The 18,287-nt window shown below is 39.8% G+C and overlaps 1 protein-coding gene across 1 annotated transcript; it reads left to right on the top strand.

The window, feature by feature from the left end:
• The first annotated feature begins 17,489 nt into the window (after nt 1–17,489).
• On the top strand, nt 17,490–17,846 carry LOC140956636 (uncharacterized). Its single transcript, XM_073413472.1, has one exon. It carries the CDS (start codon nt 17,490–17,492, stop codon nt 17,844–17,846), a length of 357 nt encoding a protein of 118 aa, XP_073269573.1.
• Nucleotides 17,847–18,287: the final 441 nt, after the last annotated feature.

An 18,287-nucleotide genomic window follows, 5' to 3' on the forward strand; every position in this document is an offset into this window, starting at 1 on the left:
AGTTCAAGGAGTTATTCTGCGCCAAATACTTTTCACGAGAGGTTAAAGCTAAGAAGGTAAAAGAATTTTTAGAGTTGAGGCAAGCTGCTATGACTGTAAATGAATATACTCTTAAATTTGAAGAAGGATGTGTCTTCGTTCCTTCTATTGCTGAGAATGATAAAGATAAGGGAGAGCACTTTTTTCGTGGGTTGAGACCCGAGATTCGAAGAGATGTTCACATGTAAAAAGTGGTTGCATACCAAGATATTGGTGAGAGGGCATTGCTAGCTGAACTTGATGAACAGGAGATTGAGAAGGAGCACTAGTTGAGAAGACAAAATTTTCAAGCTAGGGGTCAAGGAGAAAGTACTAATGTTCGTGGCGGCTTCAAAGGAAAATGCAAGATGGAGTAGCGCAATAAGTCTTCTTTGCCTTCCTTGGATACGGAGCGACCATTATGTCCTAAGTGTGGCAAGCCACACAAAGGTGAGTGATTGGTTGGTAGTGGTCGATGTTATCGATGCAAAGAGATGGGGCATACATTACAGAAGTGTCCTATTTCTTCAGACAAAGGAAAAGTTCAAGGAAGAATATTTGCAATGACAAAAGAAGGTGCCAATCCTGATTCTTCAGTCATATCAGGCAATATTGTAATAGCTGGCAAGGAAGCATTTACATTGATTGATACTGGTGCGACTCATTCTTTTATGTCCGAAGTGTTTATGTTCTCTTTATCTCGTGAGCCTACTGTTATGCCTTTACATTTTAATATTATGTTGCCGTCTGCTGATGAGATTTGTCCTACTAGTATCTGTAGAATCCGTTAAATCAGACTACATATAAGACATGCATAATTTCTAGTATTTTAAATTTAAAATTATTATTTTTTATTATTTAAAGCATTTTTAAATTTGTTAGTCATGATTATTTATTTTAAATCGCATAAGTTTAGTTTTATCTTTTCAGTTAAATAAGTGAGGCCGGACTGGAGTTAGATTATTAAGATAAAATTTAATGATAAAAAAATTTTCCTAGAATTTATTCATGATAAAGGATAATTTATTTTAATGTAAAAGAATGTTTAAGAATTTAATTAATTTATTAGAGTTAAGTAGTAAATAAATTCTTTTATGTCTAATAATTTAATTAAAAACCTAAATTAAAATATGTGATCAATTGAGGTAAGTTAACCTAGGCTTATTTTATTTAAGAAATTGTAACTTAACATGTTAGTGAATTTAAATTAAAAATTTTCCATGCATACAAGATAATCACTATCCTAAATTAATTATTTAATTCACTAAAATACTTAATGTGTAGATAAAACTCTAAAGATTTAAAATACAATATTTAAGCAATATCCCATCCCATTTTGATAAGCAAAATTCGGCCACCTCATAGAAGATATGATGATTATTTGGCAACTCACCATTTTGATTCTTTCTTTATTCTTTTTTTGGTAGATAATTCCCCCACCTTTTAATCACTAATAATTAAACATTTAAGCAATATTTCTACCTTGTATCTAGACTAGAAATCGGTCCTCTCACTCCCTCAATCAAAAAAATATCAAATCATTTCCTTATCCCTCGAACTCTAGGATAGAAAAGATTTGATCTTGCCATTTAACCTCCCATCTATTTTGCAACCTTCCCATGCATTTCCTAGACATGTACCTCACCAAGCCACCAAAAATTTCAGAGCATTTTCAGAGAGAAAATCGTGAGGCTTGACAGAAAATAAGAGAGAAAACAAGATAGTAAAGCAACTCCGTCTCCGCCGCGCCGCGTCGTCGTATCTTTTGTTTTCTTCAAAACAAAAATTTAAGGCATGTTTCTATCATTCTTTTCTCTTCAATCAAGTCATAGTATTATTTTAAAAAACATTGTATGTGCATGAAACTTGAAGCAAAACTGATTTTTGGACAGCAACATTTTCGATAATATTGTGCAGATTTTCGACTCATTCATTGTGCCTTCACCGGTTGTGTGATTTTATGATTTCAGGGTTGGCTTTGGTTCCAGGCATCCAAGGCTGCACCTAGGCACGTACTAGGGTGTGTTAGGATCATGTTGGTTCGTTGGTTTCAGCCCCATGCACTCAGGAATTAAGGCTTGACAGCAACTCCCCATAGTTGCGAGTTTGAGTCTCGAAAATTTCAGTTTGGTTGTTTAAGGTGAGGTTCGAATCTTGTTTGACTTTGGGCCTATAACCATGGTTTGAACCCTTCATTAGCATGTCTATGACGTGACCAAGATGCCCTTTCATGGCTTGGTTCATGATCCCATTAAAATTTCAAACAAACAACAAGTGCCCCTTCGACACTTTTTCTTTTTCTGCGTGAGTGAGTTTCGAATTTTGGGTGTTGGGTGGATCTTGGTTGGCTTCTAACCCTTAGCCACAGTTCACACAATACCTCATGATGTCTAGATCATGCAATGGTAAATAAAATGGCCACTGGAATGCTCCATGACAGCAAAACAATCGCAACACCCCACGCATGCAGTATGCGTTCTCGGGTGAAGCGTGGTGATGGTTTGGGTGGTTGCTTGGATTGTGGCTGGCCTAGGGCCCTTAGCCTTGGTTCAAACCATACCTTATGATGTTGGTAAGAGGCTCTGATTGGTGGTTCAAGCCCCAATGGCCAATAGCATCGCAAACAAAGCGATGCAAGCACAAGCGCTGTTGCTGTAATTGGAAAGCAACTTGGGGTTTGGTTCAGAGGTGCCGTTTGAGTTCTCAGTTGGCTTTTAGCCTATGGCCTTGGACTGGACAGTACCTTACTGAGTTAGGAAGGTCATTTTTTTGGCCGTTTGTGATTTGGTTAAGTTTAGAGGTCGTAAGAGAATTTTCGGTGCAATGTGCCAAAGTGACTCTCGAAAGAGCGTTTCATGATTTTGGCCACCATTCACATTTTTTTGTGTACTACAGCCTAGGTTCATGTTTTCCAGTATTTTAAGAGTACTTTAATCATGAATAAGTGATGGTTTGATGTTGGTTTGGGTTGGTACGAAGCCATGATTGAATATTAAGTTCGTTGGGCGTAATTGTTCCGTTTTTGGGTTCAATTACGAGGTTTTGGTAAAGTTGAGTTTATTTGCATGTTCTCGTGTTAGGATTAGGATGCAGCGAGCCTGGGAACGATCCAACCCATTCGGTAAAATAAAACAGGATATTTAATTATATTACGTGTATAAAATATAAAAGTTTATTTTTGAGATATATGCGATATTGCTTGTGGCCACTTCACGCTTATGGGATGCAGCTTATGGGATTATTACTTCACCGGGTGACCTACGACCGGTCCATGTTCATGTATGGGTACGGATATCCAGTCCAAGGGCTGTGATGATCTCTAACGCCCAGTATACTGTGGTTTAGTCTGATTAGACGATTCATGTTATGTTATATTACGTTACGTTATGAGCCACTCGCGTAGAACATATTCTCAACAGAAAATTAAGATATGCTATTTTATGATAGGGCTCTATCGAGCAAACATTTTACGTATGATTTTCAGTTATGCACGTATTTATAATTAATTATGACACGATTTCCACGTTTACGTACGACACGATATTTTTAAGTTACATGCGATTTTATTATATAATTACTTGTTATTTCATGATATATGCATGCTGAGTCTTTAGACTCACTAGACTTGATTGTTGTAGGTACTGATGAGGTCGAGACCGAGGGCGGGGACCAGTGAGCTAGCTTGGGTTGGCAGTAGTAGGAACTCGAGGACCTCATACTTCAGTTTATTTATCATTTTTATGCAAACTCATTTTTTTATCACGATGNTATCACGATGAATTATTTTAAGTTGTTGCATAAAACAAATATTTACTTCCGCTGCTACTTTGACATTAAACATTTTGATCAGTTTATTTTATGAATGAAGCATGTTATTTATTTTTAATAAGAAAAATTTTAAATTATTTCGCAAATTTTCAAGTTCGAAATACGAGCCTCTACAGGTGGTATCAGAGTCTATGTTCTTGTAAAGGATTGTACTACTACTGACCTCGAGAAGCTAATGAAGTCACGTCTTCGGTCTGTAAGTTTTACGTTTACGCATTTCGTTTAAAGCATGAATTATTTTAACAGCATGTTTTCATGAAATATTTTATGTCCAGATTGTTTTTTATTACGCAGTATTTATTTAAATTTAAAGAAGTAATGTAATTATGCATGATGGTTACGTATGGGTTATATGTATGGAACAGTATGCCTCATAGACGTATTTTTGAGCGCGCGAGAGATGATGAGCCTCGCCAGGAGGACGGTCAGAACCGTAGGCAGGAGAGAGATTTACCTCCACCCCCTCCACCGCACATGAATGCCCAGATGCTAGCTGGGATGACTCAGTTCTTCGCACAGTTTGCGGGGAACATTGCTGTGGCAGCCAGGCCGACAGGGCTCGAGGCTACCTATGAGCGGTTCATGAAGATGCGACCGAAGGAGTTCTCAAGGACGACAGATCCCATGATTGTCGAGGGCTGGATTAAGTCCCTCGAGGTTATCTTCGAGTTCATGGAGCTTGGGGATGCAGACAGAGTTTGTTGTGCAACCTATCTGTTTGGAAGAGACGCACGCCTATGGTGGGAAGGAGCATCCGTAGCTTTGAATGTGGCTACTCTTGGCAGGACGCACTTCACGGAGGTATTATACTCCAAATATTTTACCGACGAGGTGCGCACCAGGTTGACCAGGGAGTTCATGACCCTGAGGCAAGGAGATATGACTGTTACGGAGTTCATCCGTAAATTCGAGAGGGGTTGCCATTTTGTACCCCTGATCGCGAATGATACTGGAGCCAAATTGAGGCATTTTATGGAGGGTCAACGGCCGATCTTGCGTCGTGATGTTAGGGTGGCTGGCCCTACTACTTATGAGGTCGCTGTCTCCAGAGCGCTAGCCATAGAGCAGGATCAGCTTGATATTGAGAGGGATCGCCAGGGCAAGCGACAAGTCCAGATGCCGCACCGCCCTCCTCCTCAGCAGCAGCATCAGAATAAGAGGCCTTTCCACGGCCCACCCAGGAACAGAGGGCAGCAGCATAGATGGGCAGTCCCGAGGGCCTTTGAGCACCCAGTCTATGCAAAGTTCTCACGCCGTCACGTCGGAGTTTGTATGTATGGCTCAGGGAAGTGTTACAAGTGTGGTAGTCCAGACCACTTGCTGAAGAAGTTCCCGCGGGGGAGCCTGCCTACTCAAGGCAGAGTTTTTGCTCTCCATGCAGCGGAGACTAACCCGGAGACCATGCTCATGACAGGTATCTTAAAGCTTTAAGTTTGTATTTGAATTTTGATGTTTTGGGAGTCGGGGTTAAGATTTTGAACTTAGAATTGCGATAAGATTGCATGCTCTAATCAGGGTCATTTTCGGGGATTAGGTTAGAAAAACTTTGACCTTCGCCTGTCTATAAGTTTAGTTCTGGTAATTATTGGGTTCGGCTTGATGTTCCCATCTTTCAGGGAGAATTTTTATAGCTGGGTCAGCTACGAAAGGCTTGATATATTCAGGGGCTACTCATTCGTTCATTTCAGAGGTCTTTGCGAACTTCCTCAAAGTCAAGACCATTGGGCTAGAGGTGGCGTATTCAGTAGTACTGCCGTCTGGAGAGGAGATGACAACTACTAATGTGATCCGAGACATAGAACTCGAGCTTCATGGCAATCTTGTTTATGCGGATCTTATTGTGTTGCCGATGCAAGAGTTTGACATCATTCTGGGTATGGAATGGCTATTAAGGAACAGAGTTTTGATCGACTTTCAGTGGAGATCTGTTCTAGTCCGACCGCCTCGGATGGCGCAGTTCTTATTCGAGCCAGACATGTACTTTCCTTTACCGCGCATTATACCTTGTGTCCAGGCTAGGAAGCTCATGCATAGAGGGTGTCGGGCGTTTTTAGCGACTTTTGTATCCGTTCCCGAGGCACCCAGTTAGTCAGCCTCCGATGTTCCCATTGTTAGGTATTTTCTAGACGTTTTTCCTGAGGACGTCTCTGGTATGCCACCCGAGCGAGAGGTGGGGTTTTCTATTGAGCTTATGCCAGGTACGGTACCAATCTCAAAAGCATCGTACCGATTAGCACCGACAGAGATGGCAGAACTGAAGAAGTAGATTCAGGAACTTCTTGACAAGGAGTTCATTCGCCCGAGTTTTTCCCCATGGGGCGCGCCAGTTTCGTTTGTGAAGAAGAAGGATGGTTCGATGAGGCTCTGTATTGACTACCGGGAGTTGAACAGGGTTACAGTGAAGAACAAGTACCCACTTCCGCGGATTGAGGATTTATTTGATCAGTTGCAGGGAGCTTCAGTGTTCTCAAAGATTGATCTGCGTTCCGGTTATCACCAGTTGAGGGTGAAGGAAGCCAATGTTCTCAAGACTGCTTTCAGGACTCATTACGGCCACTTCGAGTTCCTTGTGATGCCGTTTGGTTTGACGAATGCGCCAGCGATCTTCATGGATCTCATGAATCGCTTATTTCAGCCGTATCTTGACCAGTTCATGATAGTATTCATAGACGACATTCTCGTCTACTCAAACAACCATGAGGAGCACAGCAGACATCTGACCACAGTTTTGCAGACCATACAGAAGCATAAGTTATTCGGGAAGTTCAGTAAATGCGAATTCTGGTAAGAGAAGGTGGCGTTCTTAGGCGACATTGTTTCTAGCAGCGGTATTGAGGTAGACCCAGCGAAAGTTGCAGCAATCAGAGATTGGGTTGTGCCGCAGAATGCATCAGAGATCAGCTGTTTCCTTGGGCTAGCAGGATATTATCGAACGTTTATTCAGGGATTCTCTTCCATCGCAGTTCCACTCACATCATTGACAAAGAAGAATGTTAAATTTGTGTGTAGCGATGAGTGTAAGAAGAGCTTCGATACTTTGAAGCAAGCTCTTATCTCAGCACCAGTATTGACCATGTCGTTAGGGCCCGACGAGTTTGTATTGTATACCGATGCTTCAAAGCTCGGTCTAGGCGCAGTATTGATGCAGCATGGGAAGGTGATAGCGTATGCTTCTCGACAGTTGAAAACCCATGAGAAGAACTACTCTACTCACGATCTAGAGTTGGCAGTCGTAGTTTTTGCCTTAAAGATTTGGAGGCATTATTTGTACGGGGAGAGGTGCCAGATCTTTACCGACCATAAGAGCCTCAAGTAATTCTTTACGCAGAAAGAGCTGCATATGCGTCAGAGGCGTTAGTTGGAGCTAGTGAAGGACTACGACTGTGACATTAGCTACCACCCTGGTAAAGCTACTGTAGTTGCGGATGCATTGAGCAGGAAAGTCGCAGTGATGGCTCATTTGACGATTTCGAGACCTCTTCAGTTTGAGATGCAGATGTTTGATCTAGAGACATATCCTCGAGGTAGAGTTCCCCGTCTATCTACTTTGACGATTCAGTCTTCTCTTTTAGATCGTATTCGCAGTGGGCAGTCAGCAGATGTGAGATATCGTGAGATATCGAGACAGAATGTGGGTTCCTTGCAGTTGTTCTATTCGAGAAGATATTTTATCAGAGGCCCACATGTCGTCGTACTCTATTCACCCTGGGAGTACGAAGATGTACAAATATCTGCAGTTGTTGTATTGGTGGCCCGGCACGAAGAAGGATATCAGACGTTTTGTATCCGAGTGCCTGACATGTCAGCTTGTGAAAGCGGAGCATCAGAGACCAACATGTATGCTCAAGCCTCTTCCTATTCTCGAGTGGAAGTGGGAGAATGTTACGATGGTCTTCGTGACCGGTTTGCCAAAGTCAGTCAGAGGATCAAATGCTATCTGGGTGATCGTTGATCGTCTTACAAAATCAGCGCTCTTCTTGCCTATTAAGACGACTTTCACCATGATTCAATATGCAGAGTTGTATATCCGGGAGATAGTCCGACTTCATGGTATTCCTGTTTCTATCGTGTCTGATCGAGACCCCAGATTCACTTCCTCATTTATGAAGGGTTTGTATTCGACTATGGGTACGAAGTTGTTGTTTAGCACAGCTTTCCACCCTCAGACAGATGGGCAGTCAGAAAGGGTTATCCAGATTTTAGAGGATCTTCTCCGTGCTTGCGTTATTGATTTCTCAGGGAGTTGGGAGTTGAAGTTGCCACTGGTAGAGTTCACCTATAACAACAGTTTTCAGTCATCTATAGGTATGGCTCCGTATGAAGCACTGTATGGCCGCAAGTGCAGATCGCCTATTCACTGGGATGAAGTAGGGGAGATAGCATAATTGGGTCCGGAGATCATTCAGCAGACTGCCGATGTAGTAGTCAAGATCCGTGATAGGATGAGGACTGCTCAGAGTTGTCAGAAGAGTTATGCGGATCAGCGGAGGAGAGATTTAGAGTTTGCCGTCGGCGACCATGTTTTCGTGAAGGTAGCACCTATGAAGGGTGTCATGCGGTTAGGCAAGAAAGGAAAGCTCAGCTCGAGATTCATTTGACCATTTGAGATCCTCGACAGGGTTGGGACGTTAGCTTACCGTGTTGCTCTTCCGCCGAATCTGGCCGGAGTACACAATGTGTTCCACGTCTCTATGCTGAGGAAGTATATGGCAAATCCTTCGCATGTCTTGAACTTCAAACCGTTGCAGCTCAATCCGAACCTGACTTATGAGGAAAGACCAGTGCAGATCTTAGACAGACAGGAGAAGAAGTTTTGGAACAAACTGGTGAAGCTAGTGAAGGTCAAATGGCTTAATCATTCAGAGGAGGAAGCTACGTGGGAGACTGAGCCAGAGATGAGGAGTCGTTACCCCGAGTTATTCGGTGAGTTTTAATTTCGAGGAAGAAATTTTTTAAAAGGGGGGAGAGTTGTAGAACCCGTTAAATAAGACTACGTATAAGCCATGCATAATTTCTAATATTTTAAATTAAAAATAATTTCTTTATTATTTAAAGCATTTTTAAATTTGTTAGTCTTGATTATTTATTTTAAATCGCATAAGTTTAGTTTTATCTTTCAGTTAAATAAGTGAGGCCGGACTGGAGTTGGAGTATTAAGATAAAATTTAATGATAAGAAAATATTCCTAGAATTTATTCATGATAAAGGATAATTTATTTTAATGTAAAAGAATGTTTAAGAATTTAATTAATTAATTAGAGTTAAATAGTAAATAAATTCTTCTATGTCTAATATGTGACCAATTGAGGTAAGTTAACCTAGGCTTATTTTATTTAAGAAATTGTAACTTAACATGTTAGTGAATTTAAATTAAAAATTTTCCATGCATACAAGATAATCACTATCCTAAATTAATTATTTAATTCACTAAAATACTTAACGGGTAGATAAAACTCTAAAGATTTAAAATACAATATTTAAGCAATATCCCATCCCATTTTGATAAGCAAAATTCGGCCACCTCATAGAAGATATGATGATTATTTGGCAACTCACCATTTTGATTCTTTCCTTATTCTTTTCTTGGTAGATAATTCCCCCACCTTTTAATCACTAATAATTAAACATTTAAGCAATATTTCTACCTTGTATCTAGACTAGAAATCAGTCCTCTCACTCCCTCAATCAAAAAAAATATCAAATCATTTCCTTATCCCTCAAACTCTAGGATATAAAAGATTTGATCTTGCCATTTAACCTCCCATCTATTTTGCAACCTTCCCATTCATTTCCTAGACATTTACCTCACCACTCCACCAAAAATTTCAGAGCATTTTCAGAGAGAAAATCGTGAGGCTTGAGAGAAAATAAGAGAGAAAACAAGATAGTAAAGCAACTCCGTCTCCGCCGCGCCGCGTCGTCGTATCTTTTGTTTTCTTCAAAACAAAAATTTAAGGCATGTTCGTATCATTCTTTTCTCTTCAATCAAGTCATAGTATTATTTTTAAAAACATTGTATGTGCATGAAACTTGAAGCAAAACCGATTTGTGGACAGCAACATTTTCGATAATATTGTGCAGATTTTCGACTCATTCATTGTGCCTTCACCGGTTGTGTGATTTTATGATTTTAGGGGTTGGCTTCGGTTCCAGGCATCCAAGGCTGCACCTAGGCACGTACTAGGGTGTGTTAGGATCATGTTGGTTCGTTGGTTTCAGCCCCATGCACTCAGGAATTAAGGCTTGACAGCAACTCCCCATAGTTGCGAGTTTGAGTCTCGAAAATTTCAGTTTGGTTGTTAAGGTGAGGTTCGAATCTTGGTTGGCTTTCGGGCCTATAACCATGGTTTGAACCCTTCCTTACCAAGATGCCCTTTCATGGCTTGGTTCATGATCCCATTAAAATTTCAAAAAAACAAACAAGTGCCCCTTCGACCTCTTTTCTTTTTCTGCGTGAGTGAGTTTCGAATTTTAGGGTTTGGGTGGATCTTGGTTGGCTTGTAACCCTTAGCCACGGTTCACACAATACCTCATGATGTCTAGATCATGCCATGGTCAATCAAATGGCCACTGGAATGATCCATGACAGCAAAACAATCGCAACACCCCACGCGTGCAGTATGCGTTCTCGGGTGAAGCGTGGTGATGGTTTGGGTGGTTGCTTGGATTGTGGCTGGCCTAGGGCCCTTAGCCATTGTTCAAACCATACCTTAGGATGTTTGTAAGAGGCTCTGGTCAGTAGTTCAAGCCCCAATGGCCAATAGCCTTGCAAACCAAGCGATGCAAGCACAAGCGATGTTGCTGTAATTGGACAGCAGCTTGGGGTTCGGTTCAGAGGTGTTGTTTGAGTTCTAGGTTGGATTTTAGCCTATGGCCTTGGAGTAGACAGTACCTTACTAAGTTAGGAAGGTCATGTTTTTTGCCGTTCATGATTCGGTTAAGTTTAGAGGTCGTACGAGAATTTACGGTGCAATGTACCAAAGTGACTCTCGAAAGAGCGTTTCATGATTTTGGCCACCATTCACTTTTTTTCGTGTACTATAGCCTAGGTTCATGTTTTCCAGTATTTTAAGAGTATTGTAATCATGGCTAAGTGATGGTTCGATGTTGGTTCGGGTTGGTACGAAGCCATGATTGAATACTAAGTTCGTTGGGCGTAATTGTTCCGTTTTTGGGCTCAATTACGAGGTTTTGGTCAAGTTGAGTTTATTTGCATGTTCTCATGGTAGGATTAGGATGCAGCGAGCCTGGGAACGAAACCCATTCGGTAAAATAAAACAGGATATTTAATTATATTACGTGCATAAAATATAAATGTTTATTTTTGAGATATATGCGATATTGCTTGTGGTCACTTCACGCTTATGGGATGCAGCTTATGGGATTATTACTTCACCCGGTGACCTACGACCTATTCATGTTCATGTATGGGTACGGATATCCAGTCCAAGGGCTGTGATGATCTCTACCGCCCAGTATACTGTGGTTTAGTCTGATCAGATGATTAATGTTATGTTATATTACGTTATGTTATGGGCCACTCGCGTAGAACATATTCTCAACAGAAAATTAAGATATGCTATTTTATGACAGGGATCTATCGAGCAAACATTTTATGTACGATTTTCAGTTATGCACGTATTTATAATTAATCATGACACGATTTTAACGTTTACGTACGACACGATATTTTTAAGTTACATGCGATTTTATTATATATTTACTTGTTATTTCATGATATATGCATGCTGAGTCTTTAGACTCACTAGACTTGATTGTTGTAGGTACTGATGAGGTCGGGACCGATGGCGGGGACCAGTGAGCCATCTTGGGTCGGCAGTAGTAGGAACCCGAGGACCTCATGCTTCAGTTCATTTACGATTTTTTTTATGCTCAAACAATTTTTTATCACGATGAATTATTTTAAGTTGTTGCATTGAAACAAATATTTACTTCCGCTGCTACTTTGACATTAAACATTTTGATCAGTTTATTTTATGAATGAGGCATGTTATTTATTTTTAATAAGAAAAATTTTAAATTATTCCGCAAATTTTCGAGTACGAAATACGGCCTCTACTGTATCATTAAGGCATGTTCGATACAGATAGGTACGAGATTATTGTATGCTGATTTGATAGTTATTCCGATGGTTGCTTTTGATGTTATATTGGGTATGGATTGGTTGTCTGCTTATCGTGCGGTAATTGATTGTTTGAGCAAGACAGTGAATTTTTTATCAGATAATCATGAGAATGAAGTGTTTGTTGGCTTAGGTTCTTCATTGAGTACTCATATTATTTCTTGTCTACAAGCTCTTAAATTGTTGAATAAAGGTTGTACTGGTTTTCTAGCTTCGGTATCAAATATGAGAAAATGGAGTAATAGGCAAGTGCAGGATATTGATGTAGTGCAGGATTATCCTGATGTGTTTGTTAAGGATGTACCTGGATTACCACCTGATCTAGAGTTAGAGTTTGTTATTGATTTGATTCCAAGTACAGCTCCAATTTCTAAGGCTCCGTACAGAATGGCTCCGACTGAGATGAAAGAATTGAAGAATCAACTGCAGGAGTTATTAGATAAAGGTTTTATCCGTCCTAGTTCTTCGCCATGGGGAGCTCCAGTCTTATTCGTGAAAAAGAAGGATGGATCGTTGAGATTATGCATAGATTACCAAGAACTCAATAAGGTAACTGTTAAGAACAAATATCCTTTACCTCGAATAGATGATCTGTTTTATCAACTGCAAGGAGCCACAGTTTTCTCGAAGATTGATCTTCGATCCGGTTATCATCAATTGAAGGTGAGGAATGAGGACATACCAAAGACTGCTTTTAGAACGAGGTATGGTCATTATGAATTTTTGGTGCTGTCGTTTTGACTAACCAATGCTCCTTCAGTTTTCATGGACTTTATGAATCGTGTCTTTAAGTCGTACTTGGATATTTTTGTCATTGTGTTTATTGATGACATTTTGATTTACTCTAAGACACGAGAACTTCATAGCGAACATTTGAGGATTGTGTTGCAGTTGTTGAGGGAAAGGCAATTATATGCCAAGTTAAAGAAATGCGAATTCTGGTTGGAGCAGGTAGCGTTTTTGGGCCATATTGTTTTGAAAGAAGGAATATCAGTTGATCCATTCAAGATCGAGTCTATTAAACAATGGTCTATCCCAAAGAAAGTTTCAGAGGTTAGAAGTTTTCTTGGTTTTGCAGGATATTACAGACGGTTCATAGCAGATTTTTCGAAGATAGCATTGCCATTGACGAGTTTGACACGGAAGTCTATCAAGTTTGAATGGACCATAGAGTGCCAACAAGAATTCCAAACATTGAAAGATAAGTTAACTTCTGCCCCTGTGTTATTACTTCCTTGTGGTACTGAAGATTTTGTTGTTTATACAGATACTTCTAAACAGAGGTTGGGTGCCGTACTGATGCAGCGTGGGAAAGTGATAGCTTATGCTTCTCGTCAGTTGAAAGAATACGAGAAGAATTATCCTACTCATGATTTGGAGTTAGCAGCTGTGGTGTTTGCTATAAAGATTTGGAAGCAATATCTTTATGGTGAGAAATGTGAAATATTTACAGATCACAAAAGTTTGAGTTATCTGTTTTCGCAGAAGGAATTAAATATGAGGCAGCGGAAATGGTTGGAACTAGTGAAGGACTATGATTGCACCATTAGCTATCATCTTGGTAAAGCTAATGTGGTGGCGGATGCTTTGAGTCGCAAGTCGAGTTCTTTATTGGGTTCTATGATTTCTAAACCATTGTTGCTTGATCTGCAAAGGAATGAGATCTGTAGAGCTCAAATTCAGTACACGTAAAACCCATGCATTTAATTAAATTTTTAAATCCTTTATTTAATTTTAAAATGAGTTTAGCGATGCATTATTTATGGAAATGCATTATTTTAAATTATTTACGCTTATGTGATGCACGTTAAAATATTTCTCGAGTTTCATGTTTCAGTCGAATATTCGATGCGGGATCGATGTATGGAAACTGGCGACAATTTTTGGCAAATCTTAAAATGTGGTCTTTTATTTTAAGTTAAGTTTGGGGCATTTTAAATAATTTATTAAGTTTTTAGCATTTTAAAGTCTAATTTAATTATTAGGTGAATGTTAGATTTTTTAAAACTTTTAAAGATTTTCAATTGTGTATTTTTAAAATTTCCTTTTAAGTGGGTTAGCATTTTTTTAACATTTAATCTAGCATTTTATGTAGCAATTTGATTAGCATTTTTTAATTAGCATGTTAATTGAGTAATTAAGCAATTTATCCTCTTAATTATGTTGTAACTCACGCACGCACGCACACACCATTACACACACACTCGGTCATTCCATCTCTAGGGACTTTTCATTTTGTACACACACCATTTCATTTCATTTCAAAAAGAAAATATAGATAGCTAGGGTTCCTTGTTCTTCCTCTAGCAGCCGCCCCTTCTCCTGAATATTTCGAGCAATTTTCGTGAGTTTTCTTCAAGAAAAATCGTGCCACGTTCATCCCGGATCGTCCCTCGCATCAACTCCGCGTCGGTATCGTCGGTTCGGTAATTTTAATATCAAAAGGCATGTATATTCTTTCGTTTTTGCATCGATCTCGTCATAGTAATAATTTTGATGTTTATTGTATGAAAATCATGTGAATCTTATGTAGAAGTTTGAGCAAATATGGTTGGATCACTTTTGAAACCGTTTTTGGATCTCAAAACACGAACTAGCTGTCATTTTAATTACTGCGATTTTTCAGTCAGTTTTCTGGAAAAACTTTCAACAGATGAAACGTAGAAATTTTTGATACCTTTGATTTGATATAAAATTCAAGTTATTTGGATAAGAATTGAGTGAGTTATGATTGTTTTTGTGGAACTGCACAAACTGAATTTTCTGAAGAAAAAAATGTGTTCTTGATGTGTTCTTGAGAAGTTCTTGTTGCAGGCTTGGTTGGAACTCGTCGGGTGTTCGTTGCTGCGTTTAGGAGTGTCAAGTAAGTTGATCTTGTGCATTTCGTGGTGTCGTTTCAAGTCTTCATGGGTATGCATGCATTAGAAGTCATAGGATAGCGTTTGGTGCAATTTTGGGTGAATTCGCGCAGGACCAGCGCCGATGCAATTTTGGGTGAATTCGCGCAAGACAAGCGCCGCACTGCAGGTGCCGCAGCGCTGCCAGTACGTGCCAGCAAGCGCCTCTGCAGTGGCACAGCGCTGTAGGGTAGCTCCTAGGCGCTAGTCTAGCACCGCAGCACTGCAGGGCAGCGCCTAGGCGCTACTTCAGGCAGATTTTAGGCTTCGATTTTGGTGTTCTTGCTTCCCTTGGGTCCTATTATGTCATATGGTCCTAGGATTCTACAAGTTAGATTATATATTAATAAGTTTGATTGGGGAACGTTGAACTACGGTTTAAACAAGGTCCATTCCTTTCATTATTTTTGACACTTCTTGCTTCGTTTCAAGGGTGAGTTTGGGGTTTGAGTCGGGGTTGGTGTGATGTCCACTTTATTCAAGTCCCGAGGTTATAAGAAGGTCATAAGTTATTTTATTATTTGGCACTAAGTTCATAAGGGTGAGTAAGCTATGCAATTTAAGGTGCATGATAGCATGTTAGCATGTGCAGTAATAACCCGAGCGAGATCCAACGAATCCCTCAACTCTTTGTAAGTATGTTCGACGTGCAAAAGAAAATAATTTTAAGTTTTTGAGGTATGCTAAATATCTGGTGACCAAATTATGAACTGGTTTGGAAGTCGGTGAACGTGGTCGAAGACTTCTCCACCCCGTTAAAGCATGACCGGGTTTAGATAAGGATTGAAAAGCGGTAAAGCATGACCAGAGACCAATCCACCCGTTAAAGCATGAACGGGGATCTCATGTATGCGACAGTGGATTTTCCCTGTCAGCCCAGTACTGCGGTTTAGTCTGATCAGGCGCATTTATGTATGGGTCACTTGCTTTGAAACATATCTCTACGCAAAATGATGTTTTGTATGCTCAAGTATGCATGATGCAAGCATGTTTATGAAAAGTTTTACGATGATGGCACGCCTATGTTATGTATGTATGTTCAAGTTTTTATATGTACATTCAAATTTCAAGTATGTACGCTCTTTTTTTTAAAGATTCATGTTGTTTTATTACGTATTATTTGTTATTTTTAGTTTATACATGTTGAGTCTTTAGACTCACTAAACTTGATCGATGCAGGTGAGGATGATCATGAGGAGACAAGGGGTGGGGAACAATGAGCCGGCTTGGACTGAGCAAGAGGTTTAACCCGATGACCGCCCATGTTTTTAAGAAATTATGCAATGTTTCAAATACTCTGACTTTTTCTTATGAGGCTATTTAACGTTGTTTGAACAAATATTTTTCACAAACCATGGTTGTAGTTGTTTACTTCATATACTTCCTTTGACAGCAGTTTATCTTATTCGAAATTTGAAGGTTTCTACTTTATTAAGAAAATTTTTGATTTTTCAGCAAATTTCAAGTAGTTCAAAATATGGTACTTTATAAGATCACTTTGGTATCTCCAGGTACAATGGCTCGACTATCTACTTTGGTTCTCCACTCAACTTTATTTGATCGAATTTTGAAGGAACAACAGTTGAATACTCAGTTATTAGAGTTGAAGAGGAAAAGTGATATGGCAGGAGTTTCTGAGTTTGGGTTAAATCGTGATGGGTTATTGACCTTTCAAGGCAGGTTATGTGTTCTTATGGGTGATGACATTTGGAAAGAGATTCTTCTTGAAGCTCATACCGTGTCATATTCTGTACATCCCGATAGTACCAAGATGTACCAAGATCTTCGACGTCTTTACTGGTGGCCAGGTATGAAGAAAGATATCATGTTATTTGTTTCTGAATGTCTAACCTGTCAGCAGGTTAAGATTGAATACCAGAGACCTACAGGATTGTTACAATCCTTGCCTATACCGCAATGGAAGTGGGAGCACATAACTATGGATTTTGTTGTTGGGTTGCCAAGGACGCAGAAAGGCTTCAATTCTATTTGGGTGATTGTGGATCGATTGACCAAGTCATCTCATTTTCTTCCTGTCAAGACGACTTATTCTATGAATCAATATGCTGAGGCGTATATTCAGGAGATTGTGAGACTTCATGGGATACCGATATCGATAGTTTCAGATCGTGATCCAAGATTTACATCTGAGTTTTGGAAGAGTTTGCATCGAGCCTTGGGAACGAAATTGGCCTTTAGCACCTCTTATCACCCTCAAAGCGACGGTCAATCAGAAAGGGTTATCCAAATTTTGGAGGATATGCTAAGGGCTTGTACGATTAATTTCCCAGGGAGTTGGGATTCCAAGTTGCCTCTTGTCGAGTTCACGTATAACAACAGCTACAAGTCTTCAATCGGCATGGCACCTTATGAAGCTCTTTATGGAAGAAAGTGCCGATCTCCTCTGTATTGGGAAGAGGTAGGTGAAAGGAAGATGTTGGGTCCAGATTTGGATAACAAACAACAGATGTTGTAGCATTGATCCAAGAAAGAATGAAGACAGCTCAATCGAGATAGAAAAGTTATGCCGATGTACCACGACGGCCATTGGTATTGAGGTTGGTGATCATGTTTTTATTAAGATAGCTCCTCTCAAGGGAGTTATGCGATTTGGCAAGAAAGGTAAATTAAGTTCTCAATACATTGGGCCATTTGAGATTCTTGATAAGATTGGAGACCGAGCCTATCGTCCTGCATTGCCACCATACTTGGATCGAGTTCACAACGTATTTCATGTTTCTATGCTTCGAAAGTATATTGCTAACCCCTCTCATGTTTTTCGGCACGAGTCATTGAATCTTTTGCCTAACTTAAGCTACGAGGAAATGGTGGTTCAAATTCTTGATCGCAAAGTTAAAGTACTAAGAAACAAAGAGATTGGTATTGTCAAAGGGTTATGGCGGAATCAAGTGATTGAAGAGGCCACGTGGGAACCGAAAGAGGAAATGAAATTTTTATAAGGAAGGGAGATTGTAATATCCCGACCGTTTATCATGTTATTGTTGATGGTGTAGTTCATGATTTATTGTGTTAAGGTATGGTTATAGGTATGTTAATGGGTATTGGTTATGGATATTTTTATTGGCATGGCTTATTATGGTTATTGTTTATGGTTAGTGTTGTTTATGTAAATAAGTGAGTTTTGTTGATTGTTGTGTTGGATGTATTGATGATGTATTTGGATGTTTCATTTCATTAGTATTGGATAGTATTGGAAAAGGTTGGATTTAAGGTGAGTTGGGAGTGTTTTTGGTGCAGGGGTCAGTGCTGAAGCGCTGCTAGGCGTGCAGAGCAGTGCCGCGACGCTAGTCGGGGCGATAGTGTGTTTTTAAAACATGTTTTTGGAAGTATTGGAGGCTTATTTATACTATTCTAGAGGCTTTTACTCTTTTCTCAAGTAT

Source organism: Primulina huaijiensis, chromosome 2 (genome assembly GCF_012295235.1).
Source record: "Primulina huaijiensis isolate GDHJ02 chromosome 2, ASM1229523v2, whole genome shotgun sequence".
NCBI lineage: Eukaryota > Viridiplantae > Streptophyta > Magnoliopsida > Lamiales > Gesneriaceae > Primulina > Primulina huaijiensis.

What these genes read in the sequence shown, in the direction of transcription:
- LOC140956636 (XM_073413472.1), top strand. Translation starts at nt 17,490, where the DNA reads ATGCGATTTGGCAAGAAAGGTAAATTAAGTTCTCAATACATTGGGCCA.